Source organism: Quercus robur, chromosome 9 (genome assembly GCF_932294415.1).
Source record: "Quercus robur chromosome 9, dhQueRobu3.1, whole genome shotgun sequence".
NCBI classification, from domain to species: domain Eukaryota; kingdom Viridiplantae; phylum Streptophyta; class Magnoliopsida; order Fagales; family Fagaceae; genus Quercus; species Quercus robur.
The window spans coordinates 56404934-56420279 of NC_065542.1; the positions used below are offsets into that span (position 1 = coordinate 56404934).

The 15346-nt window shown below is 33.4% G+C and overlaps 2 protein-coding genes across 9 annotated transcripts in view; one reads left to right on the top strand and one right to left on the bottom strand.

Moving 5' to 3' along the window:
* Positions 1-103: 103 nt before the first annotated feature.
* Positions 104-3143, bottom strand: LOC126699212 (uncharacterized). 2 transcript variants are annotated; one of them, XM_050396902.1, is made up of 5 exons: positions 2779-3143; positions 2329-2588; positions 1794-1846; positions 1299-1472; positions 104-497 (listed from the first exon to the last, which is right to left on the bottom strand). In XM_050396902.1, exons 2-5 carry the CDS (start codon positions 2563-2565, stop codon positions 257-259), a joined length of 705 nt encoding a protein of 234 aa, XP_050252859.1. In that variant the 5' UTR covers positions 2566-2588; positions 2779-3143; the 3' UTR covers positions 104-256. The 2 variants fall into 2 exon arrangements, with proteins under 2 accessions (XP_050252859.1, XP_050252858.1); XM_050396901.1 differs by having other exon boundaries at positions 2329-3143.
* Positions 3144-7040: 3897 nt separating this feature from the next.
* The window catches only part of LOC126699215 (uncharacterized), a 90429-nt gene continuing 82123 nt past the window's right edge, over positions 7041-15346 (top strand). The window contains exons 1-11 of one of the 7 annotated variants that reach the window (XR_007646714.1): positions 7046-7396; positions 8677-9006; positions 9416-9488; positions 9633-9745; positions 9959-10043; positions 10229-10301; positions 10746-10801; positions 12804-12869; positions 14473-14538; positions 14613-14793; positions 15096-15166. Coding sequence is in view for 4 of the 7 variants with exons in the window: in XM_050396918.1 (XP_050252875.1) it covers positions 7197-7396; positions 8677-9006; positions 9416-9488; positions 9633-9745; positions 9959-10043; positions 10229-10301; positions 10746-10801; positions 12804-12869; positions 13819-14043 (1221 nt within the window). In the remaining 3 variants the exon portion in view is untranslated. Of the gene's footprint in view, positions 7397-8676; positions 9007-9415; positions 9489-9632; positions 9746-9958; positions 10044-10228; positions 10302-10745; positions 10802-11155; positions 11282-12803; positions 12870-13818; positions 14053-14472; positions 14540-14612; positions 14853-15095; positions 15167-15346 lie in introns of those variants that run through there. The other 6 variants (XR_007646716.1, XR_007646715.1, XM_050396920.1 and 3 more) reach the window with 6 other exon arrangements.

The window sequence follows — 15346 nt, forward strand, 5'->3', positions numbered from 1 at the left end:
GTTTAAAAAGTCGCCATTAAGAAAATCTAATGATGATAGCAAATGCGAAGTTACAAGATCAAAATACCAAAAAAATTAAAGGATCAAAAATGACAATTGACCAGACTTCAAAGGGTAATATTTGTATTTTTGCCTTAAATACAAATTACATGTTGGTTGGCAACTATTTATGCACAAATAAAACTCATGTGCAGGCATAGCCAGGAACGAATATACAAGCCATAATAGGCATGAAGAAATTAAACTAAAAGCCAAGTTATGTTGCTTGATTAAATGTATGAAGATTAGACCGTTTAATCATAAGAACACGTCGTTTTCTTCCTATCCATGTAGTCATCCATTGGGGATCACCTGAGACAACTCGATATCCTGCATTTGTATACAATTTACGTGCTCCAAAATCATCTTCATAGGCCCTCAGAGCAAGATACTCGAAACCCCACAGAACAGAAAGCACATCGCAAGCTTTAAGCAACAAAGTTGCTATCTTCTGCCTCCTTTTTTACCATATGAGTTGGAGAACAACAATAAGAAAATAAAGAGGAGTGAGAGACAAAAAAGAAAAAGAAAAAGAGAGTAGGTATTACTTAAAGTAGTTGAGTTATTTCTTATAAAAAAGAAAAACAAATGATTTTCTTAAACATCAAATCTCTTGCTTGACGAGAAGAGTATTTTCCAGTTGATTTGGGCCTCATCACTCATCAGTCATAATATCTTTAACTACAAGGAACAATCTGATTTAATCTTAAAGATATTCGAAATATAGTTACATCGTACTTTTACATTATAATGAATCAAATGAAGAGTATATATGATAGACTAAAATCTCAAACTATGCCCAGGAATAATTCGAGATTACAATACTTACATTGTAAGAGAGATTATAATTACTTAAAATTTTGAAATATCGAAAAGAGTAAGTCCTGATACAATAGGTTGGACTAGATCCTGGACTTGAGCGGTCAAACAAATAACTAGAAACCTAACAATCATCCTAGTACAAAATGGAATAGGAATCCAATTCAATATATTTTTTCTTTCACAAAATGAAGTATGAAAATGAAAGGAATATTTATATTTTTTTTGTTTCTCAAAATATTGATAAAATTATAGTATATTTTTTTTCTCTATTTCATTAAAAGAAAGAGTTCTTCTTTTGGGAGGAACATTTCATAGTCATTTTATTCCTTAATTTATATTAAACTTTAAAACAAGAAAATTGATAGAATATTATTTAAGAACAAAACCCAAAAAAGAGGAGCGAATTTAGGATTGAAATACAGTATGTATTAATTTACCTGAAACTTTTCAGAACCGCTATCCCGGAGACGTAAAGATATTCTTCTACTTCAGCTGCTGGGAGACACTGAAGTACAGATTTGTCTCTCAACACTGTGACATCCACAATGCCCACAACTTGCTTTTGTGAATCAGAAGCATTTGTGGTAGGCTCAGCAACCAAACAAGCATACCTGTTATTACTTTCATCAACAAATTAAAATGTCTTTTTTGGCTTAAAAAACAAAATCTAAGTACAGTTACTTCCTGCAAAATTTTTATATGCACATAATGGACCTAACTATTCACAATTCTTTTGTATTATGTATGACATGTACACTAGGAATTTAGGGTCTGTTTAGTAGAGGAATTTGAGTAATGTTGTTTGTATTTTTTTGATATACATGTGAATGAAAAAGTGTATGGAAATACGTGCAATATTATTTAAAAACTGAAAACATGTGTTTGAGTATGTTTACGAAACAGACCCTTAATCTTCCACCGTCAATGTTTACCTGTTCGGAGGTGAGTTTCTAAGTTTGTATACAAGACCAGAAAGCACCTCAGCCTGTATTTAGAAGCAATTCAACACACAACTGTTACATAAGGATATGTTGATAATATACTGCCTGTCGTCTAAAACTTTAGATTAAGTGTCGATCTATACACTGTCAGATTTAGAAAATAAAATTTTAACCATGATATGAACGTGAAATAGACGGTAATAGTACATTAATTTTAATTACAATGAACTCTAATACCCTTGATGAACTTTTCAAAATTCAATTAGTTCACCATATCATGTTTATTCCTTCCCCAAGGATGAATTAACTTTCGCATTCAGAAAAAAGAATTACTAAGTCTGATTGAGACATTAACTCATGAACAAGAATACCCAGAAATTTTCAAAATTAATTACATTTTTTTTGCTCAGCCAAAAAAAAAAAGAAAAGAAAAGAAAAGATGTAAATCTTGAAAGCCAAGAAAAATTGAAAATAAAGCAGAAAAACAACAAAGAAATTAAGTAAACATGAAGGTTGAGAATTAAACCTGAAAGAAGTCGAAGAATAAGTCATTGAAAAGTGCTAAAGGCACATGAAATGCTTCAGCTTGAACCTGAGCTGCTTTCCTCATCTCATCAGCATTCTCAACCAGCCTTCTTACCTTCCATCCATACTCATTTACTAAATATCCAAATTGTCCCTCAGCGCATTTTCCATCCCCAACCAAACCCACTTCCTCAGCTGATGAGGTTGAACTATGCACCGCAAATCTTCTTGCATTCATCAATATTTTCCCACTTTGATGACCTGCATTAATTCTCCGACTTTCTCCATAACCCATCAAATAATTACTCGTCCTACTTTGTTTAAGACCACGTGTGTTTCCATTTGAAGGTTCTATACATACTATTTTTGGAATAATGCGGTGGTTTGCTACAAAATGAGCCATGTTCATATATAGTATGAGAAATTAATTTTTTTTGTAGAATATACTTACATTACATTTCCTATTTTCTGTTCCAAGTGTATGATTGCTTGCTTCCTTGGCCTAAAAGCTTCGCTTAGGCCATTGAGATTCACTCAGTTTATTCATTGCGTGCTTATATTATATGTCCAGAGAAGCTATTGAGACTATAAAAGGAAAGCTGGGGAAGGTATGGTATGCTTACGAGAGAGAATGGAAGCTAATCTCTATAGGTTGATCATTGATGCTTTTTGACAAATGCCTATGTCAGCCGTAGAAGAGTAGAAGATGAACAATGAGATTAATAGAGAACTCCATTGCTGTAATTATTCCTTCTTCTCACTTTTTCTTTTTTCTTTTTTAATAAACATTGGAGAACGATGATCACAGGTGGCAAGGAAAGATAAGGTATGCATATGAGTGGTCATAAATTCTTGTTTGCTTGAGACCATGAGAACTAAGATGCCATATTAGGGGGTCCATACCACATGTGATGTTTTTGAAAATTTACCTTGAATAAACAGAGAATTTCCATAGATACAATATTTTTCGCAACCTTTTATACAACTTTGGCATAAGTATTTTGCTAAAATGTTAAATTTATCATCAAAATATAGCAAAAGTGGATTGTATCATAGGAGTAAAAATCCTTCTTCTTTTTTTCCTGCTAAGTTACAATGCATAGCCAAAGATAGATATGCACAGTAGCTAAAATGGTAATACATACATACATACATACATACATATATATATATATATATATTAAAAGATATATTATTTTATTGTGTTGTTTATATTATTTTTGAATACTAAAATAAAACCATTGATATTGAGTGTTTTGTAAAGTGATATAGTAAAAAAAATAAATTAGCTTTTTATTGTGTCAAATTGCTAAATTTTTTGTACCACCAATACTGATGCTCGAAGATGGTAGATGTGATTGAAGAATTAGTTTTACATGAGACCATCATGACACTACATTTTTTTTATACACTAATCACAATAAATCATATTAACAGTTAGGAAATATGTAATGTCCCTTGATTTATTATTGCAATTGTAGGCTAGGTTTTCAACAAAAATAAAAATAATGTTACGTTCACAAATTTTCAGAATAATCTTACATCAAATCTTATGTGGTAAACTATTACTGATACTAAGTTAGGCCCAATACTAACATTACTTTTGTACTTACCAATAATAGCTTGTTATATAATATTTGTTATGAAATTATTATGAATGTAGCATTACTCTAAAAAAAATTCTAGCCCCTAAACATAATCTTTAACCCCTTAAACAAAAAAGGTGGGGGGGGGGGGGGTTAAATAACAACAATTATTAACCCAAACAAATTAAAAACAAGACTAGACCAAACAATAAGTGAATAATTTTTTTTTTTAGTCTATAAAAAAAAATTCCTAATCATTCAAATTTGTAACTCATTCAACCCATTATATAAAAATAATCTCTAATTTCATTTTTTTTATTAAAAAAAAAAAGTACCAAGAAAATTTTTGTGGTCACGAGTTCTCCTTGGCAATGCTGGTAGCTATGCCCTCTTTGGCTTTGCAATCACAACAATTTTGCTCTCTTTAGTAACTCAATTCGTAGTTGTTGCAAGTGTCATTCGTCTTTCTCTCTCTCTCCATTTTTCTCTTTTCTATTATCATTTTAGAATCTCTCACTTGTTATTCTCATCCCAATATTCTTAGTTTTCATTTTATCTCTTATCAATTGTTTTTCCCTTTTTTTTTCTCTTTTTTTAGTATAAAAAAATTGAAATACTCCCTTTTTTTTGGTTTTTTTTTTTTTTTTTTTTTTTTTTTTTTTTTTTGTGATGTTAATATATTCAAGTTATCTATTTATTAAATTTTGTATCATTTAAGTTTTTTAGTGACTACCTTAGAATAAAATTTAATGTAGTACTTAACGAACGGATAGTGTTGTAAAGAGAGTGTCTAGAGAGTCCTTCTAGGGACACCTTTTTGTACACACTTGCCGCAACTTACCTAGGTGTCAACTGGTAATTGGATTATATCAGTTACGCATGAGTTCACCACTTAAAGCATTTCAATTAGCAATTGACACCAAAACAAGTTGTGGTAAAATATGCCCTAAGGATGGGTCCCTAGACTTTTTGAGTATCTAAATATAGAAGCTAGTTAACCTAGTAGTATAATGCCAATACAATGGTATAGTACACTACAATGACAGATCAATGGGTTCAAAAGTAGGCTTGAGCCTGATACACAAGTGAGGGATTCAGAGAAGAGAGGCACATTTTTCTTTCTTTGGAGCAAGAGGAAGCCAAAAATGGAGCTTTTAAGATTTTTTTTAAAGGCTGTTACATAGGCTAAGGAGTAGTTTAATAGACCTAGCAAATATGTTGGTCGAAGGGGTGCGGGTTTGAACCAAATGTGTATGGGTCAAACTGGGTTTAGGTCAAAAAATTATAGGAGTAAAAAGGGTTGTAAAACCTATAATCCTTACCAAATTTTTGACGATTCAGGTCAACCCATAGTGTTGGGTTGGAAAAATGTGAATAGGTACTGTCTTGTAGACGTGTTTTAATATAAGTAAGAAATAATAAAATTATTTAATTAATATTTGAATATAAAAGAAAAATTATTTAAAATTTTGGCTAAAGGCCCCAAATACATTGAACAGGCTTAGACATTGGTATTAATTAAAGGTTGTGATTCTTGTGAATATGGGGCTTCTTTCCTATCCTTATTTTAAAAAGAAAAAAAAAATCAGAGAAGATTGTAAATTATTTAATCTCCGTAAAAAAATTCAGGTTGGGTGTAAGGTGAGGATAAAAAGAAAAAAAGAAAAGTGAAAAAAGAAGTTGGAGAGAATGAGAATGATATAAAATAATGAATAAAGTTTAGTTATAAAATTGGTTGTAACTTTCGGCTACAACCTTACTGAATATCTTTTTATTAGAGAACAATTTTAACAAATTCACCATTGGATTACATCTTCTTCTTATATCTTTCATGCTTGCAAAATTTTTAGAAAATTAAAGATCAACAGTTATGTTATCAATAAATTGTTTAAATTGCAAGTTTTTATAATTTAAAATTATGTATAAAATATAATCTTAGAGCATCCATATCCATGGATGCAAAATCTTGCAAAATACCAAAAAAAACCCTTCATTTTACACATTTTGACCAAAAAAAAAAAAAAACCACATTAGTGGGTGTAAAATTGTGCATAAATAAACAATTGCTAGAGTAACTGTGCATATATACATGGTTACTGTAGCACTTGCATTTAATATTTTAGTAATATTTTCTCTCTCCTTGACTCTGGTTGCTCTCACTCTCACCTCACTCTCCCTTTTTCTCATTTGATCAAATCGTCAAACCACAAAAGCCAATCAAATCATCACCTGATCAAACATCTCTTGCCACTGCAACTGATTAAATCATCTCTCGCCGCCGCCGCCCATCATCACCGCCCGATCTCTTGCTGATTGCCTGATCAAATCCTCAAACTAGCAAATCATCAACATTAAACCTTCACTAATCTCTCGCTATTTGATCTCTTGCCAATCGCCAATCACCACAAAGCCTCTCTTTGTTTGATTTCTCGTCCTTCGTTTCTAGTAGAGGGGTTGAACTCGCTGTTGCTCACGTCAATTGCCACTGGTAGAGGGGTTGATCTCACCGCTATCTTTTTTCTTTGTATGATGATTTTGATTAGTGGGTTTTGATGATTTTGATTAGTGGGTTTTGATTAGTAGGTTTTGATGATTTTGATTAATGATTTTGGGATTTTGATGGTTGGGATGATGATGGTGGTTGCGTGGGTTGATGATGGAGGCTAGGTTGATAATCGCCGCTGCACTGATTGTTGATGGTGGCTGGGTATTGAGTCAAGAATGAATATTTTATTGAATAAATATGTAGAATAAACAAATTGATGTGGGTGTTTTGTAAAAGTGAATGTGTAAAATAGAAAAAAAAAAAAAACATGTTTTTTCTTGGAAAATGGACAAAAATTATGCATCTACTGATGCGGATGCTCTTATAGATCATATGATAAATAATATCTGATTGATACAAAATTTGACATGTGTATTAAAAATATATAAAATATGTAATTAAGCAGTTAAATTTTCAAAATATCCTATAATATTTATTTTACGGAGTTAACCTTAACTTACAACATACTGTAATTTTAACTAACAACCAATTTTGTAGCACTTTCTTCTAAAATGTTAGGTGGGACCTGAGAAGAATGTTTTAAAACATCGGTTTCCAAGAGCATCCCCTTTCCCACGCTATAATGCTACGCATATTCCCGTGACTCTTAACTGATTAGCCATTCACAGCCAACCACATGAAACTAAAACCTCATGTTTCTAACATGGTAACCAACATCACAAGATCATACAAGTAACTCTGTTCTGTCACTGGCATCATCATCAATACTCTTACAAAATGGCTTCAAAAACCTTTCCATTTGCAGTTCTAGCACATGGGTGTTTTTCGTCACGCCCACCCACCTTAACTTCTAATAATAAGTCCTTTACTCCACAACCCATCAAGCATTTACGCTATCTCTGTGTCAATCACAGGTTGTCTGCAAAAGATAATGGACATATGTTGGTTTCCCACTTCTTCAAATCCTCAACTTGGAGGTAACTTTCATCTGCTTACTTGATTCTTAATCATTCTAATCTTTGGTTGCTCAGAAAAAAGAAAGAATGAAAAATAAAAGGCAATGGTGAAAGTTTAAATATGACTGATTTTCTCTGTTGCTTCATTTTTTTGCTCAATTAGTTGATGTACATTCAGTAGCCAGCAAAAGTGTCAGAATTTGATGCTGGGTTTTGATGTTTCGGGTGGATATTTAATGCTTTGAGCAATTTATACATTCTTGATTGATGAATGATCGCTGAATTTATGTGTTGGTATATCGACCAATATAATAATCTAGACCTAATGACAACTATGATGGTTTCCAGGTTCATTATCGCTTTACTAATCAAAGTACTATTATGTAGTAATTGCTTGCGCTTAAGTTACACTGCTTCTTCATATATTTCCAGGAACTTAATATTTACCTCAATTATCAGAAATGTCTCTTATTTTCAAAAAGTAATGGACAAAAATTAGCTACAAAATTGGTTGAAGCTTTAGGTTACAACCTTGCTCAATAAAATAAACATTACTACATATTTTGAAAAATTAACCGTTGAATTACATGTTCTTTATGCTCTCAATACACATGTCAAATTTTGTATCAATCAGATATTATTTACTGTATGACCTATAAGCTTATATTTTATACATAATTTTATTGATGACATAGCTATTGATTTTTAATTTTCTAGAAATTTTGCAAGCATGGAGGATGTAAAAAGAAGATATAATCCAATGATAAATTCGTCAAAATTCACCTCTAATAAAAAGATATTGAGTAAAGTTGTAACCTTAGGCTATAACCAATTTTGTAACTAAATTTTATCCAAAAGTGATATCTTTCTTATGTAATTTGGACAAGTTAGCTTTTACGGATGCCCTTCTCTAACATCCAATAGTTCGCACTATGTGCGTAGAACTTCGATGGTTTTCTTGTGAGAGTGATACTAGGGAAAGCACACGTTTTATTACATGCGTCTTACAAACTTATGCATCTCCACTCATTTATCACAAAAAAAAAGTAACTAGTACATGTATTTATTATGCTATTAAAGTGGCACTAATTCAATTCTTGCCACATAGTAGTTGGTAAGCATTTTGTAGTAAAACTGGCAATATTTTTAGCATTTTCCTTCATGTAATGCCTGAAGCATGTATGTTTCAAATTTTTTTGGTATAATGCCTTGCAATTTCCTATCTTTCGTCTGTTTTTTTTTTTTTTTTTGTGTGTGTCATTTTGAGCATAGAATGTAATATATCTTGTTTTTGAAAATAGTATTAGAAGCTTTCAACAGGAGAATGCAGAGAGTTATGAAGATGCTAGATCTCAAGATATTCTGGATGAACAAGATAGATTAACTGATGAGGTGATTGGAAATGAGAATAATGGACGTGGTTCATTCCTGGCTAAAGTGGCAATTGTGCTGGGCATAGCTGCAACAGCCACGATAATATCTATTTGCCTCAAGTGGCCTGTTCTTGGATCATCGCTTGGAATTCAATTTCTGGCTGAAGGTTCATCCTCTTCAGTAATGGCTGCTCCCCCTGTTGGTTTCACTTTCAAAGCTTTTGGATACAATGTTGTACTTCCAGAATATGCACCAGGGTATGCGCATTTGTCTGGCTCCCCACTCAATAAAAAAGCTCTAGATTTCTTCTGAGCTGGCCTTCCAGAACTGTCTCTAAATTTTTACATAATTCACTGAAACAGATTGCTCCTTTATATCTATCTCCAGTTAGACTTATCAGCAACAAAATAATCTGCCGTTAAAATTCATCCTGATGCAAACTGTGATTTTTTATTAATTCAATTTTTCTTTTTCTTTTTTGCGGGTAGGGGAGGTGAAATTATAGTTTAATATTGAAATTCAATCCATGTGAGATAATTTTCTGTTAGAGCTAAATATATTTTAACTTGAAAACCATCATCATGTTTGCTTTGCCTTCACCATTGTTACTTCATTAATAGAAAAGTTTTGAGGAATTTACAAATATACAGCAATGCAGTTATGCAGATGGATCTACTTTTGGTTACTTATGGCTGCTGGGTGTGGACTTTTCATTAGTGAAGAGGCTCTAAATATTTGGGTTTGTCCTCTTTATTGGTACTTCTGTTTCACAATCTCAAGTTTTTACCTCTTTGGATTTAGTACTGTTTCTGGTCTGTACCAACAGTGTCTTATAATTTAGTGTTGTTTGAACTTCTGAGTGACCTTTGGATTTAAATTTTAGGTTGGCATAACTTTAGCACGGTTGCTGACTTTGGATGGGACATGGCACTCTTTTACTGAATCTTTCTCGAGAAATGCTCCGTACATAATATCCAGCATTCTGTGGGTATACTGGTTAGTTATAGCTCTATATTAACCTTAAATTCTTTGCAGCCATTGTTACATAGTCGACTTTTTTTTTTTTCAAAGAATCGACTCGGGACATGAAGCCTACCAGTATTGTCTACAAGAATGCTGCTCTGTACTTTATTGTAGCAGTTGGTGGTTTTTTTGCTGTCTGTCTACTGCTCTATTTTATTATTTTGAAATGTGACAGTCATCTTTCAGGGGAGTTTGCATCAGTGATCTGATACCATTTTATCTGGGGAAGCTTTTCAGGCAATCAGGGGCATCTGATGATGTTTGTTCGAGGGTAAGTTCAGCTCTGAATTTTTTTCATTCCTCAGCATGATAGATAAATACATCCACAAAATCCCATACATTTAGTATTATATATATGTGCATATGAAGAGTTCTTATCTGCAACTATTAAAAAAAAAAAAACTGATTTACTGTTCTCATTCTTTGGAAATGTCACAATCCTGATAATGACTGTAGTTAGGGATTGGCAAAGAGAAGGCCTTAAACATTACTCACACGGTGCAAAAATATCGCAATTTCTCTGGCTTTGGTGAGCTCTAAGAGCTTTGTTATATTTATGTGTGATTTTATTAAAATTTTCAATTTGCATGTGCAGTCTCAGGTATCTCTCATGAGGACATGTTACCTGATTTTATATCTTACAATAATTGGCATTTCTTTTATAAAATTTATATGGATAACAAATTTTTGTTGCATTGTAATTGGATGATTCAGCATTCCTGTTAGGCTTTGAGCCTTTGACGGTACCCCTGTACATCAATACAGGGTCCACAGCAATATAGTCCCTACTCACTTAGCTGTCAATTTGGTTTTTTCATGTTTTACTCTTTAAACATGATTAGCTACTGTAAAACACAGTGGATATGTTCAATCAAGCACTTCATATTGTCAAGTGAACGCAGTGTGTATGGATAATGAAGCTTCTTTGAGTCATATTACTAACTTGTATGTTCTTATTCATTTTGATCTGCAGTAGAACGATTTTCCCTAGGAGTGAGAAATCCAACAGCTTTCCTAGCAGGGGCCATGGTTAGTATCACTTTGAACTTCTGGCCTGTTACAATCTTTTGAACTTTATACTTGTTTTGATACTTTGATAATTTTTTCTGTGCTCAAACATTGGTTTTTTACTGTTCATCTCTTACCACTTTACCACTTTGTATGAGTTATCTAATCTGGGTGGCATTGTATGCTTGTTTATGTTTAATGGGTTTTACTCTTAAAAAGCCATTTCTTGATATTTGAGAAAACATTGACTGATATAAAAATACTTAAGTCTATTATGTTTTGGTCTTCACTTGCATCACGTGTATTCTTGATTGGCTGGGCATGTCTTCAATTCCTTAAGTTGTTGGGTGTGATCAATCATTTAATAATACTCAGGAATGGAACTTATGCAAATGGGACCAAGCAAGTTTTGAAAAGAAGAGGGAAGGGGACTAGGATGCTAGTTGTGAAACTTGCCTTAGGAGGAACATATGGGTCAAGCTAAAGCAACAATTTTGGAAGGTAGACAGTGTTTAATCTAAGGATATAAGGAAATAAAGTTTTATGGGAGACTTAATAACCATATGAGAAAAATAATATGGGGATATGGCGCTGTGGATTTGTCAAACAAATATCCAGGAAATTAGATCCTACAATTTTCTTTTGTTATTATGTAGTTATATCAATTAGATGTTTTGAAAAAAAATAATTAATCTCCCTTTGTCCATATGGGATATGCAAGCCTGCGTAAATAACTATAAAGTTGTCAGTTAGTCAATAAAATAAATGGTAACATAAATAAATAAGATTATCTTTGAAAGAAGATAATTGTAGGGGCGGTTTTTGGGGCCTAGGCCCAGCAAGCAAGTGGTTCTGGCCCAAAAGTCCTCAGACAATGAATTTGTAGAGAGTGGGTTTCAGAGCTAGGACTAGACGAAGTGAACGTCAGTTAGATGTACGCCATGCAATACGTTGAACGTGAGAATATTCCGCTTACGTTTGATGAGATATCGGTCCGAGGAGACGTATACGTGCACCTCTTGCTCTGTTTACAGACTAAAGAGTTCTTTTACCTTTCTCTCTCCCTTTTTCTGAATTCTCCGATCCCTTCTTCAAGGGGATCTTCTTCCCTTATATAGCCTCATTGAATTGATAAGAACCTTACACTTGTTAGCCATCCAGACCTTCACTCGAGTGTCTGTCCCATCGGACATCTTCCTTATCTTTCTGTGAGTTGCACTGGTCAATGTAATACTGTTCGCCTGTCTTCTCCACATTAATGCGGCTGAAAAAGTAGCTTTCTTGCATTTAATGCTGCAGTTGTGGCTTCTCCCTGATGCCTTACATTTTCTTCTTTCCTGCTGTGTGAGGCTCACCCTCCTACCCACGTTCACCTGGATGGGTTCTTAACTGTGGAGGGGACACACATTGGGCCCAAGTTCGCGTGTCCGAGGAGGCATTCCTCCTCGGACGTCTTTTGGATCAAACCGGGCTCAACAAGGTTGGGCCGGAAGTCACTCGGGCCCCTATTCCCCGTTGGGTCATGATTGGGCTTTGTGTGGGTTCACAGGCCCATTTGTTGATTTTGGGAATTTCATCCCTACAATAATAATTAAAAAAAATGGAAAAATGTAAATTAAGTTGAAAAATATGGAATTGAGGTATTTAATGATGTTGATTTGATTAGTATTTGAATTTGTGATGACCACCAGAAGTGAATTATTCCATTATCTTTCACATTCAGGAAAAATTGTACCAAAGCGAGTTGTTTGATGTAATATTTTTATCTTTTACAGTCTGTCCAAAATTGTACTAATTGAAATCTAGAAGATACAAAGTAAATTTGGAAATATTATATTTTTTATAACTATAGAAAAAGCTGAAGAATGTACTTTGATCATTGTCAAGTATAATTCATCTTAGATATAACTGACATGTTTGTTGTTTTTGATGGTATAAACACACGTATGAATTGAATGCAACCAGTATCTGACTGTTAAATTCTATTAGCATCTTGGGGATGACGTGCTTAATCTGATTGCAGGGTATTTCTCTAGAGTGCTTCTTTGCTGGAGTCTGTTGTGGTGGCTTGATCACTCTTCCCCTTCAGGTGAGTTCAATTCTGTTGGTGAACTTGTGGCTATATATACAGGGATAAAAGGGCCTAGACTTAAAAACGCAGCTGTATAAGTAAAAATTTTGGGCTTTTAAAGGGAGGTAAAATAATGCCAAAAATACTATCAAATTGGAGCTGAATATGGGTCAAATTTCAGGCCCCTGGCTAAAAAATTTCAAGAAATAAATTAATAAAGTAAGCTCATTGGGGACTACAATTCTTAAAATGACATGGGAAGTAAAACTCAGTACACCAAGGTCATGTGCTGATTAATTTTAAATAGATTTTGCCTGACCAAAATTTTGCATGTTAAGGACATGTTAGATTAATCTGAGAATTAAAAAAGTCCTGTAACCATTGTCAATGGACAATGGGCTCGCAAATCATTTACACTATGTTTGGAAAAAAAAAGGGAGTAAAATGGAATGGAATATGATGTGTTTTCTCCATTGTGTTTGGGAGTTTATAAAACATAGAATGGAAATGGAAAAAAAAGTTTTACTTAACCTTCATGTTTTACTTTTTTTTCTCTTCAAAATAGAAAGAAAATCAATATTTCACCTCAATTTTAGTGAAGGAATATGGGTGTTCCTCCTACTTTTGGGAATTAGAATTCCTTCCTAGCCATTCTATTCCTTCCTACTTAACTTCCAAACAAAGAATAGATTGAATATTATTAAAAAAAATTCCTTTCAATCTATTCCATTCTACTCCATTCCTTCCCCACTCCAAAATAAGCTGATAAAGATAATAGTCTAACACTCAAATTTTAAGCAAGAAGATTTTTTATTATATAGAAATAATCACTGCCTATAGAAGAGAAGTAGTTGCAGAAGAGATTGATTTATAGATAAAGATAGAAGGGTGGCTGGATCTCTATGATTGGACTTTTAAATTTCGAAGTTAAATCAAAACACTCTCATAGCTTCCTCTATATAAACAGGTGTGTCTCGGCAGAAAGAGCTTCAACTCTGCTGAAATTTTTTCAGAGAAGAAGAGTTTCTGCTGGTCTTTCCAGAAGTCTCATTGGTTGAAGAATACTAAAAGATTTATGGAGGCAGCTTTTGAGAAAAGAAAAAGCTTTTCTGTTCTCAATGTCCTTTTCATCACATTCATTAAATTTGCTCTTAGAAAGTATCAAAATCAATACATCAGAAACTGTCATTAATGTGTGTTATGTCTTATGTTTTCAATCTATTCTTGTATTTCTATTGCTTTTCTTTTAGAATTAGAGGTTTCCATTTAGTGTAATTTGCATTCTAGAGTTTTCTTGATTGAAAGTTGGATCCTAGAGCAAATATACACAAATGACACCTATGGCTAAAATTTGAATCATTAATGCATATGATGTTTCATGAATGTTTAATAAGGGAGATATAATCACATCTTAGGTGCCATCATTGCCTCAACTTCTGATGCTTGCTGAAATGACTAAAACTTCAAAAAAAATAAGTCTATTTTTATAGGTTTCATGTCTATCATTCTGTGTGAAGGTTTTCCTGCTGGGTGCATGCTTATTTTAACTCAAAAGTAACTCAATAGCAAGCTTTTAGTTCAGTCGCTAATGCATTTTTCACTCTTGGCTTTCTGAGCCCAGTTAGGGATTGGATTCTTGTTGAGGGAGCATCCTGTGGCTGCCCTTGCTACAGTTGCAACAGCAGTGGTAAGCAGATTTCTGTTTGCATTGAAAAGTTCTTATTATACAAATAAATGGATGTAACCTCTATAATTATATAGGGAATTTGGACTGTTTTCCCATATGCTGTGGCTGCTTCAACGGCATTATTCCTTTTCCTGCAACGCCACTACTCCTCCTAGAGCTCATAGTTGTCTCTTGATCAAGTAGCACTCAGAAAGAGAGGATAGAAGCTATCAATTTGTACATACTGAGATATGACTTCTAATTCACATTTTGTAGGTAAATGCAACCTTTTGTTGAACAATTATACTGTTATCCAATTTTCTGGGGTTATTTCATATAGAGAAAATGGCCTAATATTAGTCTGACAAAATGATGTACAAAGTTAGCACACAGGTAGTCAAAAGCCTTGTGGCTCAAGAACACGATCTAGTTCTTTGAGTGGGGAGAACCTGGGTTCGAATCCCCTAACTCCACTTGTTGTAAGCAAAAAGTTAGCATACAACTAATTGATGCGTGTCATTGTCATTATTCTCTCTTTTAGATTTTCTTAATATATAATACACTTCCTTGGAGAACAGATCAATGTAATAATTGAAGAACAGTAAGGGACTTATATCTTCTTGGGGGCAACAAACACGATCAACTTACGGTACTGTACTTTATTTTGAGGTCATGGAATTTTTAGTTGTTTGGTACATTACACACTATGGATAGCTGGCACATAGACAGGTAGTTATACATATAAATGCAACCTTATGGCCTCACAAGCAGGTAAGGGCTTGCGATTTTGCAGAGAACAGAGTGAATTTATAACACAATGCTTTACACT

Excerpts from the sequence above, each read along its gene's own strand:
- LOC126699212 (XM_050396901.1), bottom strand. The coding sequence starts at position 2,736 with ATGAACATGGCTCATTTTGTAGCAAACCACCGCATTATTCCAAAAATA. Across the intron at positions 1,847-2,328 it reads TATTCTTCGACTTCTTTCAG|GCTGAGGTGCTTTCTGGTCT; the intron begins GTTTAATTCTCA and ends TTCTAAATACAG. Across the intron at positions 1,473-1,793 it reads AGAAACTCACCTCCGAACAG|GTATGCTTGTTTGGTTGCTG; the intron begins GTAAACATTGAC and ends AAGTAATAACAG.